The sequence below is a fragment of the Poecilia formosa genome, unplaced genomic scaffold, assembly GCF_000485575.1.
Source record: "Poecilia formosa unplaced genomic scaffold, Poecilia_formosa-5.1.2 Scaffold331, whole genome shotgun sequence".
In the NCBI taxonomy this organism is placed as follows: domain Eukaryota; kingdom Metazoa; phylum Chordata; class Actinopteri; order Cyprinodontiformes; family Poeciliidae; genus Poecilia; species Poecilia formosa.
This window is the reverse complement of record NW_006800270.1, coordinates 213,502-231,623: the sequence shown is the minus strand read 5'-3', so window position 1 is coordinate 231,623 and position 18,122 is coordinate 213,502. Positions and strand designations below refer to the sequence as shown.

Sequence of the window (18,122 nt, the reverse complement as noted above, 5' to 3'; positions counted from 1 at the left end):
TATAATAATAATAATTAAATGTTTCATTAAAAAATTAGATTCAATGTTTTTATTTTTGCTTTTCCCCCCTCATCTTCCCTCCAAATTTGAGGCCCTATTTTGAAAAACATTCCTCTACTTAAAGTGGACCTGTCCTGATGGGCTATACAAAACATGGTCATTACATTTCATTTTTTTAACAAAATCATTCTTAGATAATGAGATTTAAGTTTGCTCAGTTCTACCTATTTTGAACTCCTTTCTGATCTGTTTAGGCCTCTTCTCACTTTAAATCCAAATAAGCTGCTGCTGGCCACACCCCCAACTCGACATTTACACTTAATATACCTGAAAATGGCTGCAAACAGATGCGCAGTTGTACAACCATACATCTTTGACAGCGAGTTATACCCAGAAGCAGAGAACGTGGAACCTCAGCAGATTCTGAATGCAAGTCAACAGACCCAAGAACAACAACAAAAAACGTACCTTTTTCTGCAACCATTTAGCCTGGCCATTGTCCTCCTGTGCAATTCCGTGCCAATCAGCAAACAGAAGGAATTGTGAACGATGACGTTGATTTTCTGTGCTGCTGTTGTAGTCTGCTTGTAGTTTTAGCAATGGCAGCAGATAAAGCGAACGAAGCCGTTCAGACCGACACTTCCAAACAACTGAATGAACATTAGCTGCCACCTCCGTCCGCTCAGCTCTTCTCTCTTGCAGTAGGGTGGTCGTTTACAGCGCAGGCAACTTCCGGTACGTTTCAACTGGCGCATGTCGGACAAAAGGTAGTGATTAGTTCAAATTTAAAACTTCAACACAGTCCACGCCTCCAGGAAGCAATCGTTTCTCAATAGCCGAGAGTCTAGACCCTTTGTACGAAGCAAAAAGAACAAGGGGCTGTTTTTTTTTTTTTTTTTTGTTTTTTTTCCAAGCTAGCAACCATTACATGCTGCGGTAAAACCAACTGACCTAAGTACTGGAGCTCCGCTTGGGTCGCTAGGTGACGGGCTGGATTCGGCGGGAGTTGCTAGGTAACGGCGCAGTGCCGTAGAATGTGACTTAAGGAGGTGTTTAAAGGGAAGCAGGGAAGCAGGGCCTGTCGATCAACAAAGTAATTTTGAAACTGTTAGTTTCCGACACGAAAAACATCACCATCAAGTTATTGCCAGAAAATGGCTGTACGGGTTTTAGCACCTGGACTGTTTATAGAAGCAGCGGACATCCTTAATGAAAGTACAAAAATTTTAAAATTGAATTACTAATTGAATATACTCTTGTTTATACATTCACAAACAGCACATGCTGAACTGAGTGGTGAACAGCATGATTTTGCTATTAGCTGCATATCTTTGGTATGTGACATACTTATTTAGAGTTACAAGAAATATGCATTTGCTCATTACAGTTTGTTAGCCTGCCTGGGAAAAATTTACTCTTGGGCAACTCACATCAATTGTTGAATCTCAATTTATGACATTGAGGACAAAGTTTAAACAATTTAGAAACATGTTTTCATCTATTTGAACCCTGAATACTAAGTCAAAACAAAAGTAGAGAAAACTAATGCATTTATCGTTTGATTTATAACAAGAAAAATCTTAATTCATATTTTGAATTAAATGAAAATTAAATTTTTTGTGCTTCAGAATTTCAAAGTGAAAGTTTCAAATTTCACTTTGAAATTTGATTATGTGCCATTATGGAGAAGAGGCTCTTGAGATGCAAGGTAGTTTCATGAAGAAGATGTGAAGAGTCCTCTTGGTGAATGTAAAGAAAACATTTTAAAAGCTAGAAAGTTTAGTCACAGCATTCTTGGAAAAATAAGGTAAATAAAAGACTGAAAAACAAAGTGAAAAAGTAGAAATTTATTCTTTAGTAGAAATGTATTCTTTGATTACACATTACAAGTAATATTGAATCAGGATTAAGAGTTATTGCAGTGGCATCATTTGTAGAAGATGAGAAAAGACGACATGATGATATATCCAGGCTTTTGAGCTGGATTTGGATCCTGTCCGTTAAACCAGCCAAAATAGACAATGGTGTTGGATTCAAAGTCGCTCATGTTCAGCTGAAAGACGACAGAGACAAAAGAAATATGGTGAGTTTGAGACATTTAGCATTACTTAGGTCTAACATCATAAACATGAAAACTTTTAAACTTAACAATCCAACATGTGCTTTTTTCTTTATGGTTTAGGAATATCTGAACCTTAACACACTTATGAGGACAGAAAATTGCTGAATGTGGTTTTCTTGGCTCTGGGTCCTTGATGAAATTCATGAAGGAGATGCAAGTGTTTTGGAAATCAATGCTAAGAGTGTTCAGAAATTAGCATGATTACACAAAGAGCATCTCACTTCAGAGTAATTAAAGACTCCTCTAATTTAATTGTTTGCTTCAGACATTCATTGTTGTGGAAAATTGTTGTAATAATGCTATGGAAGATCATCTAATACATTACGGCTGAAACGATTAATCCGATTAATCGTTAGGTTTTAATTAACTTCAGGAATATTAAGTCCAAGATGATTTCATTCATGTACTTAAGCTCTCTTGATGATTACATGTTGTAAGAACGAAGCTTTGTGTTGGTGGACAAACCTGTTTGGTGACGTCGACCCTCCAGGGGTCAACCTGCAGGCCGTCACACCAGCCTCCTCGCCCATACAGCCATGTGCCGTGTTCATTCGGTACAGCGCCATCTTTTACCCGCATCGTGCAACCAAGAGCCGTTCCTGTGGGTCCAAATGTCACAATTAAAACACATTAATGCACGACAACTCGTGCAGAACTCACTTCATGACCAGTTTTGCACAGGATTTTAGGCAATTGACAATTTGATGATTAATCAGATTTTTAATTTAACAACTTCAGCTTATTTTATACAACTTTAGAAATACAATTAAAGATCCAAATAAACAATCCAATTAATTTTTAAATGAGAAAAACATTTTGCTTCATAAAATTTATTAGCAGCCTTAAGTGTACAGTTGATTATTTGCAGCTAAAGATATTTCTACCATCAACATGTGGAAAGCTGATAAGTCTGCTCGACTTATCAATACGGAGTAGGGCTGATATGATGATGATTGTTTAATTCAAAATAATAGCATACATCATTGTTTAGATCAGTGTTTCGCCCCCCTGCTCTGCATGTTTTAGATGTGCCTCCATTCCAGAACAGCTGATTCAAATTATTGCATGACCATCAAGTACTGCAGAAGCCTGTTAATCACCCAGAGATACAATTCAGGTGTGTGGCAGAAGGGAAACACCTAAAAAAGGGAGGACAGGAGGGCGATGAGGACCAGGGTTGAGAAACACTGGTTTAGATTAATAATAATATATGTGTATATGTATATCCAATTTAATGGCTAACAAAATTAAAAATAATTATCAATAATAATAATAATTATAATAATAAATAAAACCAAATCTCTGTTACTATGATAGTGGCCACTTTTGTTTCTCTTGATTGAAAAACTGAAAATGTTTCAAATTCTGATTTAGAGCTTAACCTCTACGGATAACCGTTTCAAAAATGAGCTAAAACTGCATTCAGAAGTGGAGGATAATTATTGATCTGAATTTTTTTTTTGCTTACTGATCACTTCCTAGTGTTATGATATAAACAATAAACTGAATTTTAAAATTTAGGTAATAAGAGGAAAAATAGCTGGGGTTTGCTTAAACACTGTGCTTGTTTCATTACTTATTCTGCATCTATTGATTAAACATTATTCATTTTAATCAAGTATTTGGTTAAAAAGTGTCTTTGTGAACTTTTCTTACCTGCTGTGTCAAACGTGTGAGTGTTGTTGTGAACGCCGTTGATCAGGAAATGGTGGGAGGTGACGCAGAACTCCCCGCAGCCGTTCTCGTCGCTGCCATGGCCTGTAATAACGGCATAAAGCTCCACCTGAAACCAACCACAGCTGGTGAGACACTCCAGACAGGAAGGGTGTAAAAAAGCCATTGATACCATCTGGTACCTTCTTAGTGGATGAAGGAATGAGGATCTTCGTTGGCTGGTACCTCTTGTTGTAGTTTTTGTCAAAGGTTCCCCCGCTGAACAGAGGCGTCACTTTGAATGGATGAAGCTTGGCCACATCTTCACCTGTGATACCAAATATTTATATCTATTACACAAATATACTTTTAGTTCGGGACAAATAAACTGTGCTAAAAAGCTTTACTGGTTTTTCAGCTTCCATTCAACATCAAATGTGACAAAAGATTCTATATCTGATTTAGAAATAATTTTATAAGATGGAAGTGAAAATGGAGATACATAAATATTTTTATAAAGGTGATTTATTATGTTTTCTTGAACATGTTAGGATACATCTATGGACTGCACAAAACATGTTAATTACATTTTATTTGCGCAAAATCAATCTTAGAAACTGAGATTTTAGTCTGATCAGTTCTGTATTTTGGGGCGTCTTGTCACTTTAAATCCAAATAAGCTGCTGCTGGCCACACCCCTAACTTAACTTGCATTTGAAAACGGCTGCAAACAGATGCATAATTTTCCAACTATACATCTTTGAAAAGCAGAAGTGGAGCCTCCTGTACAACCAACAAGAGTGCAACAATAAAATATGTCATTTCCTGCAGCCTTTGTACAGCGCATACAGCGGTAAAACTAGTTGACCAAACTTCCTAGAGCTCTGCTTTGGTTGCTAGGTAACGGGGCTGGGGTTGCTAGGCAACAGCGCAGTACCCATAGAATGTGACTTAAGGAGGTTTAAAATGTAAAAAAGCTAGTCAAGTACTGAATAATTGATCAAAAACATCAATCAGCTAATATCTAAAATTACATTAGATGGACCAGAATATAAAGTTATGTGGAAATGTTGGTGTTTTACGTAAAAATAATTTAATCAATTCATAAAAATAGCATAAATACAAAATAACAAAATCAGGCAAAGGGAAAATTGTTCCAAATCAATTTCTTTCGGTATTAAAAAAATGATAAAACTTTCACAAAAACTGCCAGTGTGTGTCTGGTGAATATTTTGGTAAAAACATGTTTGCTCTTAATTCAGAGAAGTTGCTCTCAGTGGGAAATTTTACTCTAGAGTAGCGATGCTTTATGATAAAATTACTAAAGCAAAAGGAAAATGTTCTGCATAGTAAAAATACTCTTAAAAGTATTTCCACCCCCCCAAAACTTTACTCTAGTGAATGTAATTGAGTAGATGCCATTGTACAGCAGTAATATCAGCTGGCCAAATGTGCTCGAGCTCAGCTTGGTAACGGGGCAGCGACTGCTGACTTATAACATTACATTTAGGAGGTTTTTAACTTATCGTCAAAAACTGCTAGGTGGGGTTTTTCAAGCACTTGGGATGTTTTTAGAAGCTGTAAAAACTCAAACTGAAACATTAAAAACTAGGAAAATGTGAGTCTTGCATGATGTGTCCCCTTTAAATCGGCGGCTGTGTTGACCTGTGCGGTTGCTGGCGCTAAATCTGAGGTTGAGGGAGGCGACCCAGGGCATCGCCCAGGGCACCGTCTTCATGGTGAAGGTGCATTTGCTGCTGTCCAGCACAGGGATGAGAGGGGACACGTCTGTCAGCCAGTGTCCAGTCCCTCTGCCAAAACAAAACTGACTCTTACGTCTCACACTTCAGCAAAATAAGCAAATCAACCAATCAATCAAATTTTATTTGTATAGCACATTTCAGCAGCAAGGCATTTCAAAGTGCTTTACATAATTAAAATAAAAACAGCGTAAGAGAAAGAGATTTAAAAAACATAATTAAAACGTTAACAGTGAGAAAGAGAAATAAAAAGCTGTAGAACTTTAGTTGAGACGCCGTCAACTGGGACTCCAACCCTTTGGACTTTAGTCAAAACGCCGTTTGACAAGGACTCTAACCTGTCGGGTATTTTTTTTTTTTAAGATAGAAACATTAAAATCACCAAAACAGTGAGAAAGAGAAAGACATTTTGAAAAAGATCAAAAAAGATAAACAGTGAGAAAGAGAAATAAAAAGAAATTAATAAAAAACATTAAAAACATTGAAGACATAAAAAGTAAAGATAAAAACATTAAAAACATCAAAGACATCAAAACCCACACTCTAATCCTAATTTAGCCATAAGCAACTCTAAACAGGTGGGTTTTAAGTTGAGATTTAAAGGCAGCCAGTGTTTCAGCTGTTTTACAGTTTTCTGGAAGTTTGTTCCAAATTTGTGGTGCATAGAAACTGAATGCTGCTTCTCAAATACACGGATACAGAGGTTTTAGTCTGCTTTTTGATATTTCTGTATTTTAAATGTGTCTTGAAAACTTGTGAATTGATATACCTTGAACCTTTTCAGATTTTGTCATAAAATGACCACAAACTTAAAGATATTTTTTTCTACTTGTCAACTGAAAGCAACTTGTTGGAGTGGATTTTATTTAAAGAGCAATACTTATTTCATTTAGAATAAAAAGAAGATAAACTAAATCCCTTTTCTTTAGCTTCACAATTATGCACTACTTTGCAACAAAATATGTTTTTGTTGTCATTTGGCTCAAGAAAGTTTAAAGGGCTTTAATAATTTTCAAGAGTTATTATGTCTCGAAATCATAATTTTAAAAGAGAACTGTGATGTTTTCCATTTGACTCAATTGAGATAAAAAAAGATATGCAGAGATTTATGAATAGGTGTTTGCATAGAGTTTAAAAATTAAAAGGTCTAATTAAAATTCAACTTAAACAACTGAAAAATATTTTAACTCAACTTCAGCCTTCAAATAGTTATTACTTTCATTTGAGCAAAAAAAAAGAGCCCATTTTTTAAATGTGCATTCTTTCCTCCTCCCTTTGTGATTTGTAATTTTACTTATTTATTTGGTTGCATCTGATTTTAGCTGAATAGTTTAGCCAACTGAAGGCTTTAAAAGATGCATTGCATCTTAAAATATCATTGCATTATGAAGTTTTTATGCCTTATTTCCTGTAAAATAAAGTGTTCAAATGAAATATAATGCAGCAAGAAGCAGCAGCATGTTGGAGGCGCTACCTTCGAAAGGCAGTGATCCACCGTCCCAGCTCCGTGTTGCAGTACGGACTCAGCTGATCGCAGCAGACGAACAGCTGGACAGTGTGATCCCACTCAGCGCAGGACGAGTCCCTCCTGCCGGGACACGACAGCGACGCGTCGAGCTCCAGCGTGTCAAAGTTCCACACATCTGACAACAAAAATAACAAAATATAAAACATGCGTCTGAAGTAAAATGCAATGGAAAAATGTATATTTTTTCACTTTTTGTGTCCGGGGTTTCCAAACTTTTCCACGTAATTTCTCCCAAAAGCGCATTAACCTCTGACCCCATTTGCAAATGCACAGACAGTGCAACAAAATATATAAAGAAGCATCAACTTTAAAAGTGTTTTATATTCACAATTCAATAATTAGTACATCAATTTAGCATAAATGCTGTCTCATAATGAATTATTTTAAATAGCCATGAGTTCTATGGTGAAATATTTTATTATCAGATAATTTATTAACCTTATTACCAGATAATATAATTGTCTTAAAATAATGTATAATATTTTATATTAATCACATCAAATGTTATTTTACTCCTCCCACAGTTCTTGTGTTTTCCTTTTAAGAAGTGTCAGATTTGTTTGCTCTTTTTCTTGTCAGAAACTTTTCCATTTCTTGCTTCTTATGCCAGCTTCATTAACAAAGCAACAAAATGAATTTGACTGGCAATCAATCAGAAAATGAGCTTCAGAAGCAACATTTAAATCAGTTACTTTAAATAGTAATTGAACAGAAAAATAAATAGTTATGAAATTCAACTTTTAATAATTTTGCTTTTTTCTCTCATCTTTCCTAGAACTTTCTGAAAAACAACTTTGACAAACACTACTTCTTACGACCTAAAAACTAATCTACTGACAAATAAACTGTGCAACCAGTCCGCTCCTCGTGACCAGTCACATTACCAGGTGGATAAACAAACTTAACAATGGTTCTCGTATCTCATAGATAGAGCTGATTATCTCACCTGCCGGCAGTTCGACTGTGGCCACGGCTCCTTTGTCTCCTTGCATCGTGATTTTGTCAAACACTGGAATGATTTTTGCAGGACTTTGGATTTTGTTTTGCAGACCAGCAGCAAATTCAAACCTGGAGATAAAACCCCCAAGCAAAAACAAAGTGTGAGAGAAGTTTCTCCTGTATGCTTAACTGTAACACCAGCTGACAAAAGTTTAAGACCTAGGGGCAATGATCAGGCATGCTGGTGGGGGCAACATCTTTGGGTTTCTACACTATGTTTTAACCAATGAAACACAGTGCAGCATTTAAAATAAGCCCCACAGGGTTTTCTGAAGTATGCATTTCAAATAATAAACCCAAATCTATTTTAATTTTTCTCATCAATTACAAACTATTTCAATAAGCTTACACTTTGGGCGACTCCATCAGAAGTGCAACTATCACAGCAGCTGCTACAGTTTCAGAGAAAATGAGGATGGATCATAAAATAATTTGATTTTTTTTTTTTTTTTTTTTTTTTTTTGCAATATACAGCATATAAACCTTTCTGAAATACCATAAATAAGGTTATACATTTTCAGAAACAATAGATCCACCTACAGACATTACCTGTGCAAAGACTGATGCAGCTGAGGTAAAAATAAATCAAATTTACAGAGATTTCACTAAAAAACAGGCCTAGAAAACTGGGTATTTCTTGTGTTTTTTACTTACAAACTTAAACTTATTTTTAAATGTCTAATTTTAAAAATGCCTAAATTTATTTTATTATCAAATTACATTAAAACAATAAAAGAAATATATATATTTGACTCCAATTGAATGGTAATTTTTGGAAATCCAGTAAGAAGTAAAGATAAATAATTTAGGCACACTTTACTAAAAAGAAAAAAAACAACACACACACACACATATAAGAAATTGGCACTACTAGAACTCCATACAATGTCTTTTTGAGGTCTGTATTGACCCATTCGGCTAAACTCAAATGTTTCTCATCAGCTTCCAGCCAAGATTCTGACGTTTCCATGGATACCATGTATGTTTACGTTTGACTGACTGAGGGGAGACTGTGCAGTAATAATGAGTGGAGGGGGAAAAAGTTAAAATCTGCCCCTGTTTCCAGGCCATAGACAGATTTTAGCCAATAAAGAGTGACTTTATTGTCCTCACCACTGAGCCTGCCAGTTGATGAAGCTAAATGATGGGTAGAGGAACCAGCCCATCTCAGCCAGCGCCCCCTGCTGGTCAATACTGATGAAGAAATTTGGGGACGGTGTGGTCTGAAAGGAAACATTCACCAACTTTCCAGACCTACAAAAAACACAAAAACAGCAGAAAAATAGGTTCAACCTTAAAAATATTAATAATTGCTAAATAATACTATAAAAAATGTTCAAGTGTGGTCTGTGGGTTAAAAATAGACAAATAGATGCATGAATAAAGTCGCACTATTATGAGAACACAAAAAACAATCTTTGCAATTGTGGTGAAATGAGGGATGTTGTGAAGTTATTCTTTGACATTGGTTTTACAAATAAAGAAATTAGTAGTTTATTACAACTTTATTCTGGTACAATTACAACTTTATTGGCGTAATTTTAGGACTGTATTCTCAAACGATTATGACTTTATTCTCACATTTACTTTAAATTTGTCATACAAGTTCATTCATGTAATATTACAATTTATTATATTATTATTATTGAAATATTTGGACTGTATCCTAATAAAATGACTTTATTTTTGTACAATTATGCCTTTTATGATGTACAAGTTTATTCTTGTAATATTATTAGGTCTTTATTCTCATATTATTATAACTTTATTTCCGTATTTTTTTTTTACTTTATGTCTAGTAATATTATAACTTTATTCACATATTTATTTGTTTTCTTAGCCTTGCTCTAATCCGCCATCAAAGTGAATGAATCAGGCCGTCCAGATTTCTGCCTCTGAAAGCTGTAAAACCAGCATCAACATTGGGAGGCTTTTAATCCCTGACCTGAGCCGGTCTTACCGGAGCGCCTGAGCGACCGAAGACTCCTGATGCACCATGGCAGCCGGGATGGCGAGAGGAAAGAAACACTCCTGTCCTTCACAGTTCATATCCTGGATCGGGTTGCCGGGGAGCGAATAGACGAGGACGCCGGACGCGTTGGATTTAGCCATGTTCTTAACCTGGAGGAACAAATTAATCAACATTAGTCACAATTTAACCCCCCGTATTACTGAAGTATATTGCTAAAGTACTCAATACCATGCATTTCTTTTAGCCAACAAACTCATCTCCCATTGATGGTTCATTATTTTACTCATTAAAACTAGCAGTAGCATTAAATTTTTAAAGCCTTAAATGTTTGACAACATCTCCTTTACTTGTTTTCACCTAAAGAAATCAAAATTTCCTTATTTTTAGGAAAATATAGCACTTTATGTCCATGTCAAATTTATTTCTACAGCACTTTACTGCATCAAAGTTCTGTATGTCAAATGCAACTAGCCAATGAAAATGACAACAGAAGTCAATAAAATAAAAGTATAAAAGTAAATAACCTATTTTATGTCTACATATCAGTGACATTTTATAACCAGACCTGTAAGGTTCTTTCACAACTAATTGATCTATGCAGTTTCTTGTTTAGGTATTAAACAGAAAAGCTAAAAAAAAAAAAATATTTAAAATAAGACATTTAAAGACATTTGGAAAGACTGTCAACAAAGACCACTTTAACATTTCCATGAAAGTTTGGTTTATTTGGAAAACAGAAAGGAATAATTGGTTGTGTAAACTTTTTTTTTTTACAGCACTTTATATACTTAGAAAAATACAACTATTAGATATTTCTTAATTTTTAAATAAGTGTTGAATTTAACATACCTTATTGAAGAAAGAGCAGTTCCCTTCCGACACCCAGGCCACAGCGCCCCCGAGAGGCGGTGAGGGTTCACACCCATCTCCAGCATCAGCCAGCTGATACGTCTTCGGGCTCCAGTGTCCCATGAGCCAATCATACCTGGCATCCAGCCTCTTAACAATGATTGGCATTTTCCACCCTGCCGGAAGTAGCATGGTCAGTAATGGACGACCTGATTTTCAAAAGTCAAAAAACTAACACAAAATAAAACTCCTCCCTATTGAGATAATTCATCTATTAATTAATCAAATAATTAATCTATTTACGATTAATTGTTTATTAGTTTGAATTTAGTTTCAATCGATTAACTAATAACGTCCGCTTAGACTTTCTTTTAGTGTTGTAGTTTAACCGCCATCCAGCAGAGGGCGTCGCTGGTCATCTTTAACCGGAGCCATTAATAAAAAAAAAAAGTTATCATTAAGTTATCAACCTATTTTTAAAATTTGAATTAATTAGGGTTATTCAGCCGAGCTGCATGACGGAGCCATGTTATGAGCTAATCACTTCATAGAGCCAAGTTTTAACTTTTTTAAAAAGTAACTACAGATGGTACTTCTGTATAAACATATCTCTGTTTATGGGAACTGAAGTGTTTCGTGTAATCTATTCTTTTCATCTGTTACTTTTCCATTTAGCAACCTAAGAGGTTACTGTTTTGTTATATTTTATAGATACATTTAACTTTAAAAATGTAACAAAACCACAGTTTTCAGTCTATTCAGTTAGTATTGAATACAGTTTAGACAATTTTCTTTTAATTCTGGAGTTATAAAATTTTATCCTTTATGTTGTGGAAAGACAGCTGACCTTCTTGGTACAAGAGTAAACAGGTTTTTAAGAAAATGGCCGCTTATCCATAAATCAATAAGATCAGTGAACTAGATTAACTGATTAATCGATAACTAGCATCATTTCCTTACCATCAGAGGTGAAAACAGCCTGTGAGAGGCCACAGTTGTGTCCCAGGCAGCCCCAGTAGTAAAGCACATAGGGGATCCAGTTACCCAAAGCGAAGACCGGCACTGGAGAGAAGTGCAGCCGGGTCAGAACCTCCTTCCTGCTGTTGGGCCAAAGAGTCTAGTTAAAGTAAAGACTCGGCACTGAGGTTGTCTCTCCACACAGCTGTTAGTTTTAGCAAGGAGTGTCAACAAACCCCACAACCTTTCAGTTAACTGCAATGTTATTATTAACATTTCACTTTTCACATTTAATCACAATAAAAACAATCTTCCAATTTATTTAGAGGCATCAGGGGGTCAAATACAAATACACACCACACTTTCCAGAGTTTTACTGGTGAAAAGAATTTAAAAACATGCTTCATTTGCAAGTTTTAAATTCTGTACCAAATGTTTGTGTCGATTCATCTTATAAAATCCCAATAAATTACGTTGGAGTTTGTAATGTAAGCAAATGTAGAAAGCTCAAAGATGACGAATATTTTCCAAGGACTTATGAGCGTAAACTACAAAAAACATGAGTGCTACTATGAGTTCACTTCAGTTTCACTTCCTCATCTGAAATATAAAAAAACACACTTCCCTTTGTGGCTGTTTTGGTCAGAGTTTGCAAACAGATTTTTAGGTTTCTGTTAAATTTTATCTGTACTCTTTTATTACATTTGTTTATATTGTTTTGTTTTTTTTACACTCAATGGGGTACATTTTGTCACTGTGCTGCTATAACAAGTGAAATTCCTCCAAAAACAACAACAACAAAAAAAAAACTTGTCAACCCTCTCCCAGCGCTAACAACAAACAACCAATCAGAGCGAGGAGGCGGGTCTTAGTGCTGTCAATCACAACCCCCCTTTATCTCTCCTACTGCAGCTAGCACGTCCTGCGTTAATGCTAGTTAGCATAGCCACCGATGACAGCAAATAAATGGTTTTATTTGCAACTTACAACAGTAAGTTGTTTCTCCACCATTAGCACATTTAGCAGCCAATACGAGAGCCTGATTGACAGCACTAAGACAGATTTCACAGATTATCTGTCTCATGCTGTCAATACGGTGACAGTTTTAACAAAATGTAAAAGATATATTTTATTTATTTAATTCATTTTTTAAAAGTTACACGCTCCAACTAGCTCCAAACTGACCCCCACCAGCAGGGAGTCCCTCCCAGCTCACCTGTTGGCGGCGGCCCGGTGCAGCTGCTCCCGCATCCAGAGGGCATCACTGACCGCTGAGTCGTCCAGTGACAGGAACAGCACCTGGGTCCGGTTCGGCAGCCCTTCAACCAGACTCTTCAGGGAGGACTCGGAGCTCCAGAGACACTCCAGGAACCCGGACTTGTTGGTGAAGGCGTGGATGACCAGAGACTCATTCACGGCTCCATCATCGGGCTGGTAGGAGAACTTCCCGTCCAAAGTCGGGACCTGAAACGCGGTGGCCCGGTCACCAGGCTCCGGACCGGCACCGGGCTGGGGACCGGAGGTGGCCGGGTGGAGATGGGAAGCCTCGGTCAGGATCAGACGGCTCCTCTTCGCCCTCAGCTGAGCGTCAGTCACATGAGCTGGCAGGGCAAGCAGGAGCCAGAGCAGCAAGGCCATTTTCCCACCGCCACACAGGACGATGAACTCACCACGAGGAGCTCAGAACCTGCATCACTGAGAAACGTTCACCCGAGTTAAAACGCGTCCCGCTGTCTCTTCCAACACAACAAAACTGACCGTTTATCTTCATACATCCACTTTCGATTCGGAGGCGGGACGGGCCGCCTCTACGGCAGCCCTGCGGTGCCAACAAGCTGAGAAAATAATTTCGTCTCCTCGGTTATTTTATTTTGTTTGCTTTGAATCCGCAAAACAGTTTAGATGTAGGTAAACAATTCCAGTAAAGCGCAAAAATAAGTCAATGTTTTGATTAATCTATAGAGCAAGAGGCTCTTAGGACCATTCAGTAAGACTAAATTGCAAAAAAATTGAAAAAACTTTATGTATAAAATACTGATTTTATTTTTACGACAGCGTAATTGGAGGTAGAAAGAGATGTAAATTTAGATCATTTCAGAGATTTTCTAGAAAAAAAACAAGAGCTTGAAAAGTCAGAAAATTGGTAGAAAACAACTCAGAAATTTTGAGATTAATCTCAGAAATTTTCTTTAAAAAAAATTACATTTCTGAGTTTAAAAGGCAAAAAATTGCAAGAAAAAACAAAAATTCTCTAAAAAAAGTCAGAAATTTCTGAAGTTCTTTAAACAATACACTTATTTTTGATTAAATTATGCAAATATAAGTCAAGAGATCTTAATTAAATGTTAATCTTTTAATTTAAATGTAAATCCTGAATAGTATTTATCCATTAGATTATACTGAAAACGAATTATCTTTCTTCCACTAAACAGTTAAAACTCAATCAGCACGCAAACGTAAGCGCCGCCATGATCTATTTTTGATTTTAAAAACTACAAAAATAATTGACCTATGTTTAAATCTTTGTTTTTACCTCCATCGGAGCATAAATTTCAAACTTTTGTAAGTTTGATTTGCAAAAGGAGCTCCAAATATGAAGGTTTTATGCCGCTGTTTATGGCAAGCCGATTTAACATAAATTCGGTTTTACCGCTCTAATATTCCAGATATCTCAAATTGTTTTGTGACTAGACGTTTAAGCAATTTTAGATATCTCTAATTATATTTCGACTAGACAAAATAACTATCAGAGATATCTTTAATTACATTCTGACTAGTCGAAATGACGTCAGATTTACCATTGACTTGTATGAAGACTTCAATTCAAGATATCTAAAATTAATTACTGACCATCTGAAATACACATTTCAGATATCTACAATGAAATTATGACTAGTCATAAAGTAAATTCAAGATATCTCGATTTTGGTTTTTGACTAGTCATAATTCTAATTAAAGATATCTCTGATGACTCCATAATTCAAGATATCTTAAATGTATTTTTGGATAGGAGAAATGTAGTTTTGACTAGTGAAAATTAAATTATAGATATCTTAAAAGAAAATAATGACTAGACAAAGCTAAATTAAAGATATCTTGAATTGTAATTTTGACTAGTCAAAATTCCTTTTAAGATATCTCTAAATGAATTCGAGATATCTTGAATTACACAGCTTTTCTATTTAAGATATCTTAAATTAACATTCCGGATAGTCAAAATGTGGTTTTGTATAGTCAAAATGCATTTTTAGATATCTGGAATGTAATTTCGGATAGTCAGACGAAACCGAATTTATGTTAAAACGGCTTGCCATACAATGTCGCATTGAACTCACAGCAGATAATCCACCTGGTAACTGATGACGTTCTCTCTGCAGAAGCACCGTGAACCGTGGGCATCAGGGGAATACAGAGGAGGAAATAAACTGATTTTTGTTGAACATTATTTCATTCAATTGTAACATGCAGTATATTGCACAGGTGCATCTCAGTAAATTAGAGTGCAAAGAAGTACTAATTTAACACAAAAAGTTCAACTTTTAGTACAGATTCATGAATTAAGAGTTTATATTTTTTGTTTATGGCTTACAGTCACTGAAAGAAAACCCAAGAATACAGCTCCTCAAAGAAATAAATATAAAATGTTATACAACTTTAAATCTAAACCGAAAACCATGAATTTATTCATTTATTTTTCAAAAACGGATGAGTAGTTTTTCTTAAAGCGTTTGGACTGTTTTTAGAAGCAGTTGAGACCAAAGTCAAAGCATAAAAACGTTCAAAAAAATTTAATTTTGCACACTAAGTCCCCTTTGAACACTACAGGTACAATAACGACATCTAGCGGTGAGTAATGAAAACACACTGCTAAAGCGTCACAGCTGGTCAGAACGAGTTCATAATATCTCCGTAACAAAACCATCACACTTGTAAATACCATCACATGTTTATTAAGTGACATTGTACATTACAAATGAAAAATAAAATTAAAAATACAGATGGAGTACATAGCCAAAGCAAAATGTGGTGTTGACTCTTCATTTCCCACTGATCCGTTTCCACAGCGATGCCAATTTTTCTTTTCAAAGCCCCCACGGGACTTTTACACAATTTCAACAGAGGACTCTGCTGTCAGTCTGTGAGAATTTACTAAACATACAAAAGTTATTACTTCAGCTGGCTCGGTATATATATATAAAAATAAACTAAAGTGAAATATAACACTTATTATAAATGGTGGTCCAAGGCTAGAGAAAACAGCTAAACACGGAGGAAAAAGAACTTGTTACACTTCAGAATAAAATTAACTTTATCCATTTCTTAAAAGTCTATAAAAGGCCCAAGGTGCATGCTATGTTTTCTGATCTCTGATTTTTTTGTTTGTAGGGTTCAATTAAAATAAAATAATAAAAAAAACAACAACCTTATTTTACTGTGTGAAATCTGATTTTCAAAACACTGTTTCTTTCTTGTAAACATTAAATTAAAGAAAAACTTGATTGTTCAACTGTCAAACATAACTCACGAGAATTTGTTTTCGTCTTTGCTCTCCATAAATCTGTACACAATGGTGATTTAAAAGCCACCTTGGGGATGAAAACAAAAATAAAGAGCAGTAGCCGAGGGTGGAGACAGTAGTTGAGTTATAATAACATCAATAATAATAATAATAATAATAATAATAATGTGGGTTTGGCCTTACTGAAGGGGAGTTTTTTTTTCCTGTTGTTAAGGTAAACACATTCCTTAATGATGATGAGTCCTGGGCAGTGAGAGGGGGCTCTGGCTGTACACGCAAACCGCCCTCTGACCTCTGGCTTGAATAAAAAAAAAAGGAAAGAAAAGAAAGAAAAAAAAAACTGGCCCGAGTGTGACCTCTAGTGGCTGGGAGCAGGAAGAGCACAGGAGAGAGTGAAAACAGGGAAGCAGAGAAGAGATGAAGGTGGGAATAATGGGTGGAGTCAGAGCGCCACATTCAGGTGTTCTGACCGGCAACGTTGGCAAATTAAAAATAACTGGAGCTGGGCTGGTCCCGCCAACTGTCTTTAGAAGATCTTTCCTTTCTTTTTGTTTTTCTCCAGGGTCCTGCAACACAAAAACAAAACGATCAGATTAATCATGATTAATCAATTGTTCAAATAATCGTCAACTAATTTAGTAGTCGATTAATCTTTAACTGGTGTGTACGGACTCAAAAAGCAACATTCTTAGATGAGAAAATAAGCTAAAAATGTACAAAAAAAATAAAATAAAAAAATTTGCATTTAAATAAAAAACATTCTTTGTCTGTAAATACGTTCAACCCAAAACTCAAGTGAAGATTTATTTTCTTGCTTTGCTTTCTAAAAACAAAATTACAAATGACAGAAATCATTTTCAAAAAGTAGCTTTGCTTCAATCATTCCTTCTGTTAGTTGTGCGACGCAGTGTCAGGGCTAGGCCACAAGGATTTTTGTTTTGTTTCAAGGCCATAACAAATTGGGGTTCGTCAAAAACCAAAAATTTCTACAGTTGTTTGGAAATTTGCTGGTTAGTCATAATATTAGAACAAAAGAAGCAATTTTACCAGAAGGACATCTTAAAATTAGGAGAAAAAAGTAATTTTAATGAGAAAACAAACTTCTGGAGTTGTGATCTGACATGACCAGTTTAGTTTGTGTAGTTCTTTCTACACAAACTAAATAGACTCAGTTGTTTGAAGAGTCATTCCAAAGTCCTGCTGCTGATAATGATTTCATGTGATAAAAGAAGGATTTACTTATCTGCAAAACTGATACCAACATATAACTTCACAAGATGCTCAACATTCTCCAGTTTAATTTTTGGTTATTTTTTGTGTTGGCGTTCTCATTACGACGTAATCCTCCCAATATTATGAAAGTATTTGGTAACACTTTATTTGATGGGGTGTGCATAAGACTGGCATGACACTGCTATAAAAATGACATAACACCTGTTATAAACATGAAGGAGTTTTATGAATGTCTGACTGTTGTCAGGAAGTGTCATTTAGTAAACAATGACACTTTTAATGCAAAGTTGGTGCTTTTAATTGACTTTCTATGCAACTTTTAGAGCAACCGAATTGCACTTCATGACAACAGACATATTCATTCATAAAAACTCATTCATGTTCATGACAGCTGTTATGTCAGACTTATGCACACCTTGTCAAATAAAATATTAAGAATATTAAGCTTGTAAAAAATATATATATATACACACACACACGTTTGTGTTGCTATCTTTGTGGGGACTTTCCATTGACTTCCATTCATTTCT

At 35.5% G+C, this 18,122-nt stretch overlaps 2 protein-coding genes across 4 annotated transcripts in view; both read right to left on the bottom strand.

Annotated features, from left to right (window-relative positions):
* Nucleotides 1–1,828: 1,828 nt before the first annotated feature.
* Nucleotides 1,829–13,980, bottom strand: LOC103152857 (uncharacterized). Of its 2 annotated transcripts, none has more exons than XM_016661495.1 (12): nucleotides 13,057–13,980; nucleotides 11,844–11,980; nucleotides 10,884–11,059; nucleotides 10,023–10,183; nucleotides 9,176–9,316; nucleotides 8,010–8,131; nucleotides 7,010–7,178; nucleotides 5,441–5,586; nucleotides 3,979–4,103; nucleotides 3,779–3,905; nucleotides 2,588–2,721; nucleotides 1,829–2,053 (listed from the first exon to the last, which is right to left on the bottom strand). In XM_016661495.1, exons 1-12 carry the CDS (start codon nucleotides 13,476–13,478, stop codon nucleotides 1,928–1,930), a joined length of 1,986 nt encoding a protein of 661 aa, XP_016516981.1. In that variant the 5' UTR covers nucleotides 13,479–13,980; the 3' UTR covers nucleotides 1,829–1,927. The 2 variants fall into 2 exon arrangements, with proteins under 2 accessions (XP_016516981.1, XP_007573565.1); XM_007573503.2 differs by having other exon boundaries at nucleotides 11,844–11,983; nucleotides 13,057–13,979.
* Nucleotides 13,981–15,770: 1,790 nt separating this feature from the next.
* The window catches only part of septin7b (septin 7b), a 21,662-nt gene continuing 19,310 nt past the window's right edge, over nucleotides 15,771–18,122 (bottom strand). For both annotated transcript variants that reach the window (XM_007573502.2, XM_007573501.2), the window contains one exon: nucleotides 15,771–16,925. In XM_007573502.2, the coding sequence (XP_007573564.1) occupies nucleotides 16,886–16,925 (40 nt within the window). In that variant the 3' untranslated portion in view covers nucleotides 15,771–16,885. The remainder of the gene's footprint in view (nucleotides 16,926–18,122) is intronic.

What these genes read in the sequence shown, in the direction of transcription:
- LOC103152857 (XM_007573503.2), bottom strand. Translation starts at nt 13,478, where the DNA reads ATGGCCTTGCTGCTCTGGCTCCTGCTTGCCCTGCCAGCTCATGTGACT. An exon ending in TCGGTCGCTCAGGCGCTCCG is followed by an intron (nt 9,317 to 10,022) that starts GTAAGACCGGCT and finishes TGTTTTTTGTAG; the next exon opens with GTCTGGAAAGTTGGTGAATG. An exon ending in ATCAACTGGCAGGCTCAGTG is followed by an intron (nt 8,132 to 9,175) that starts GTGAGGACAATA and finishes TTTTATCTCCAG; the next exon opens with GTTTGAATTTGCTGCTGGTC.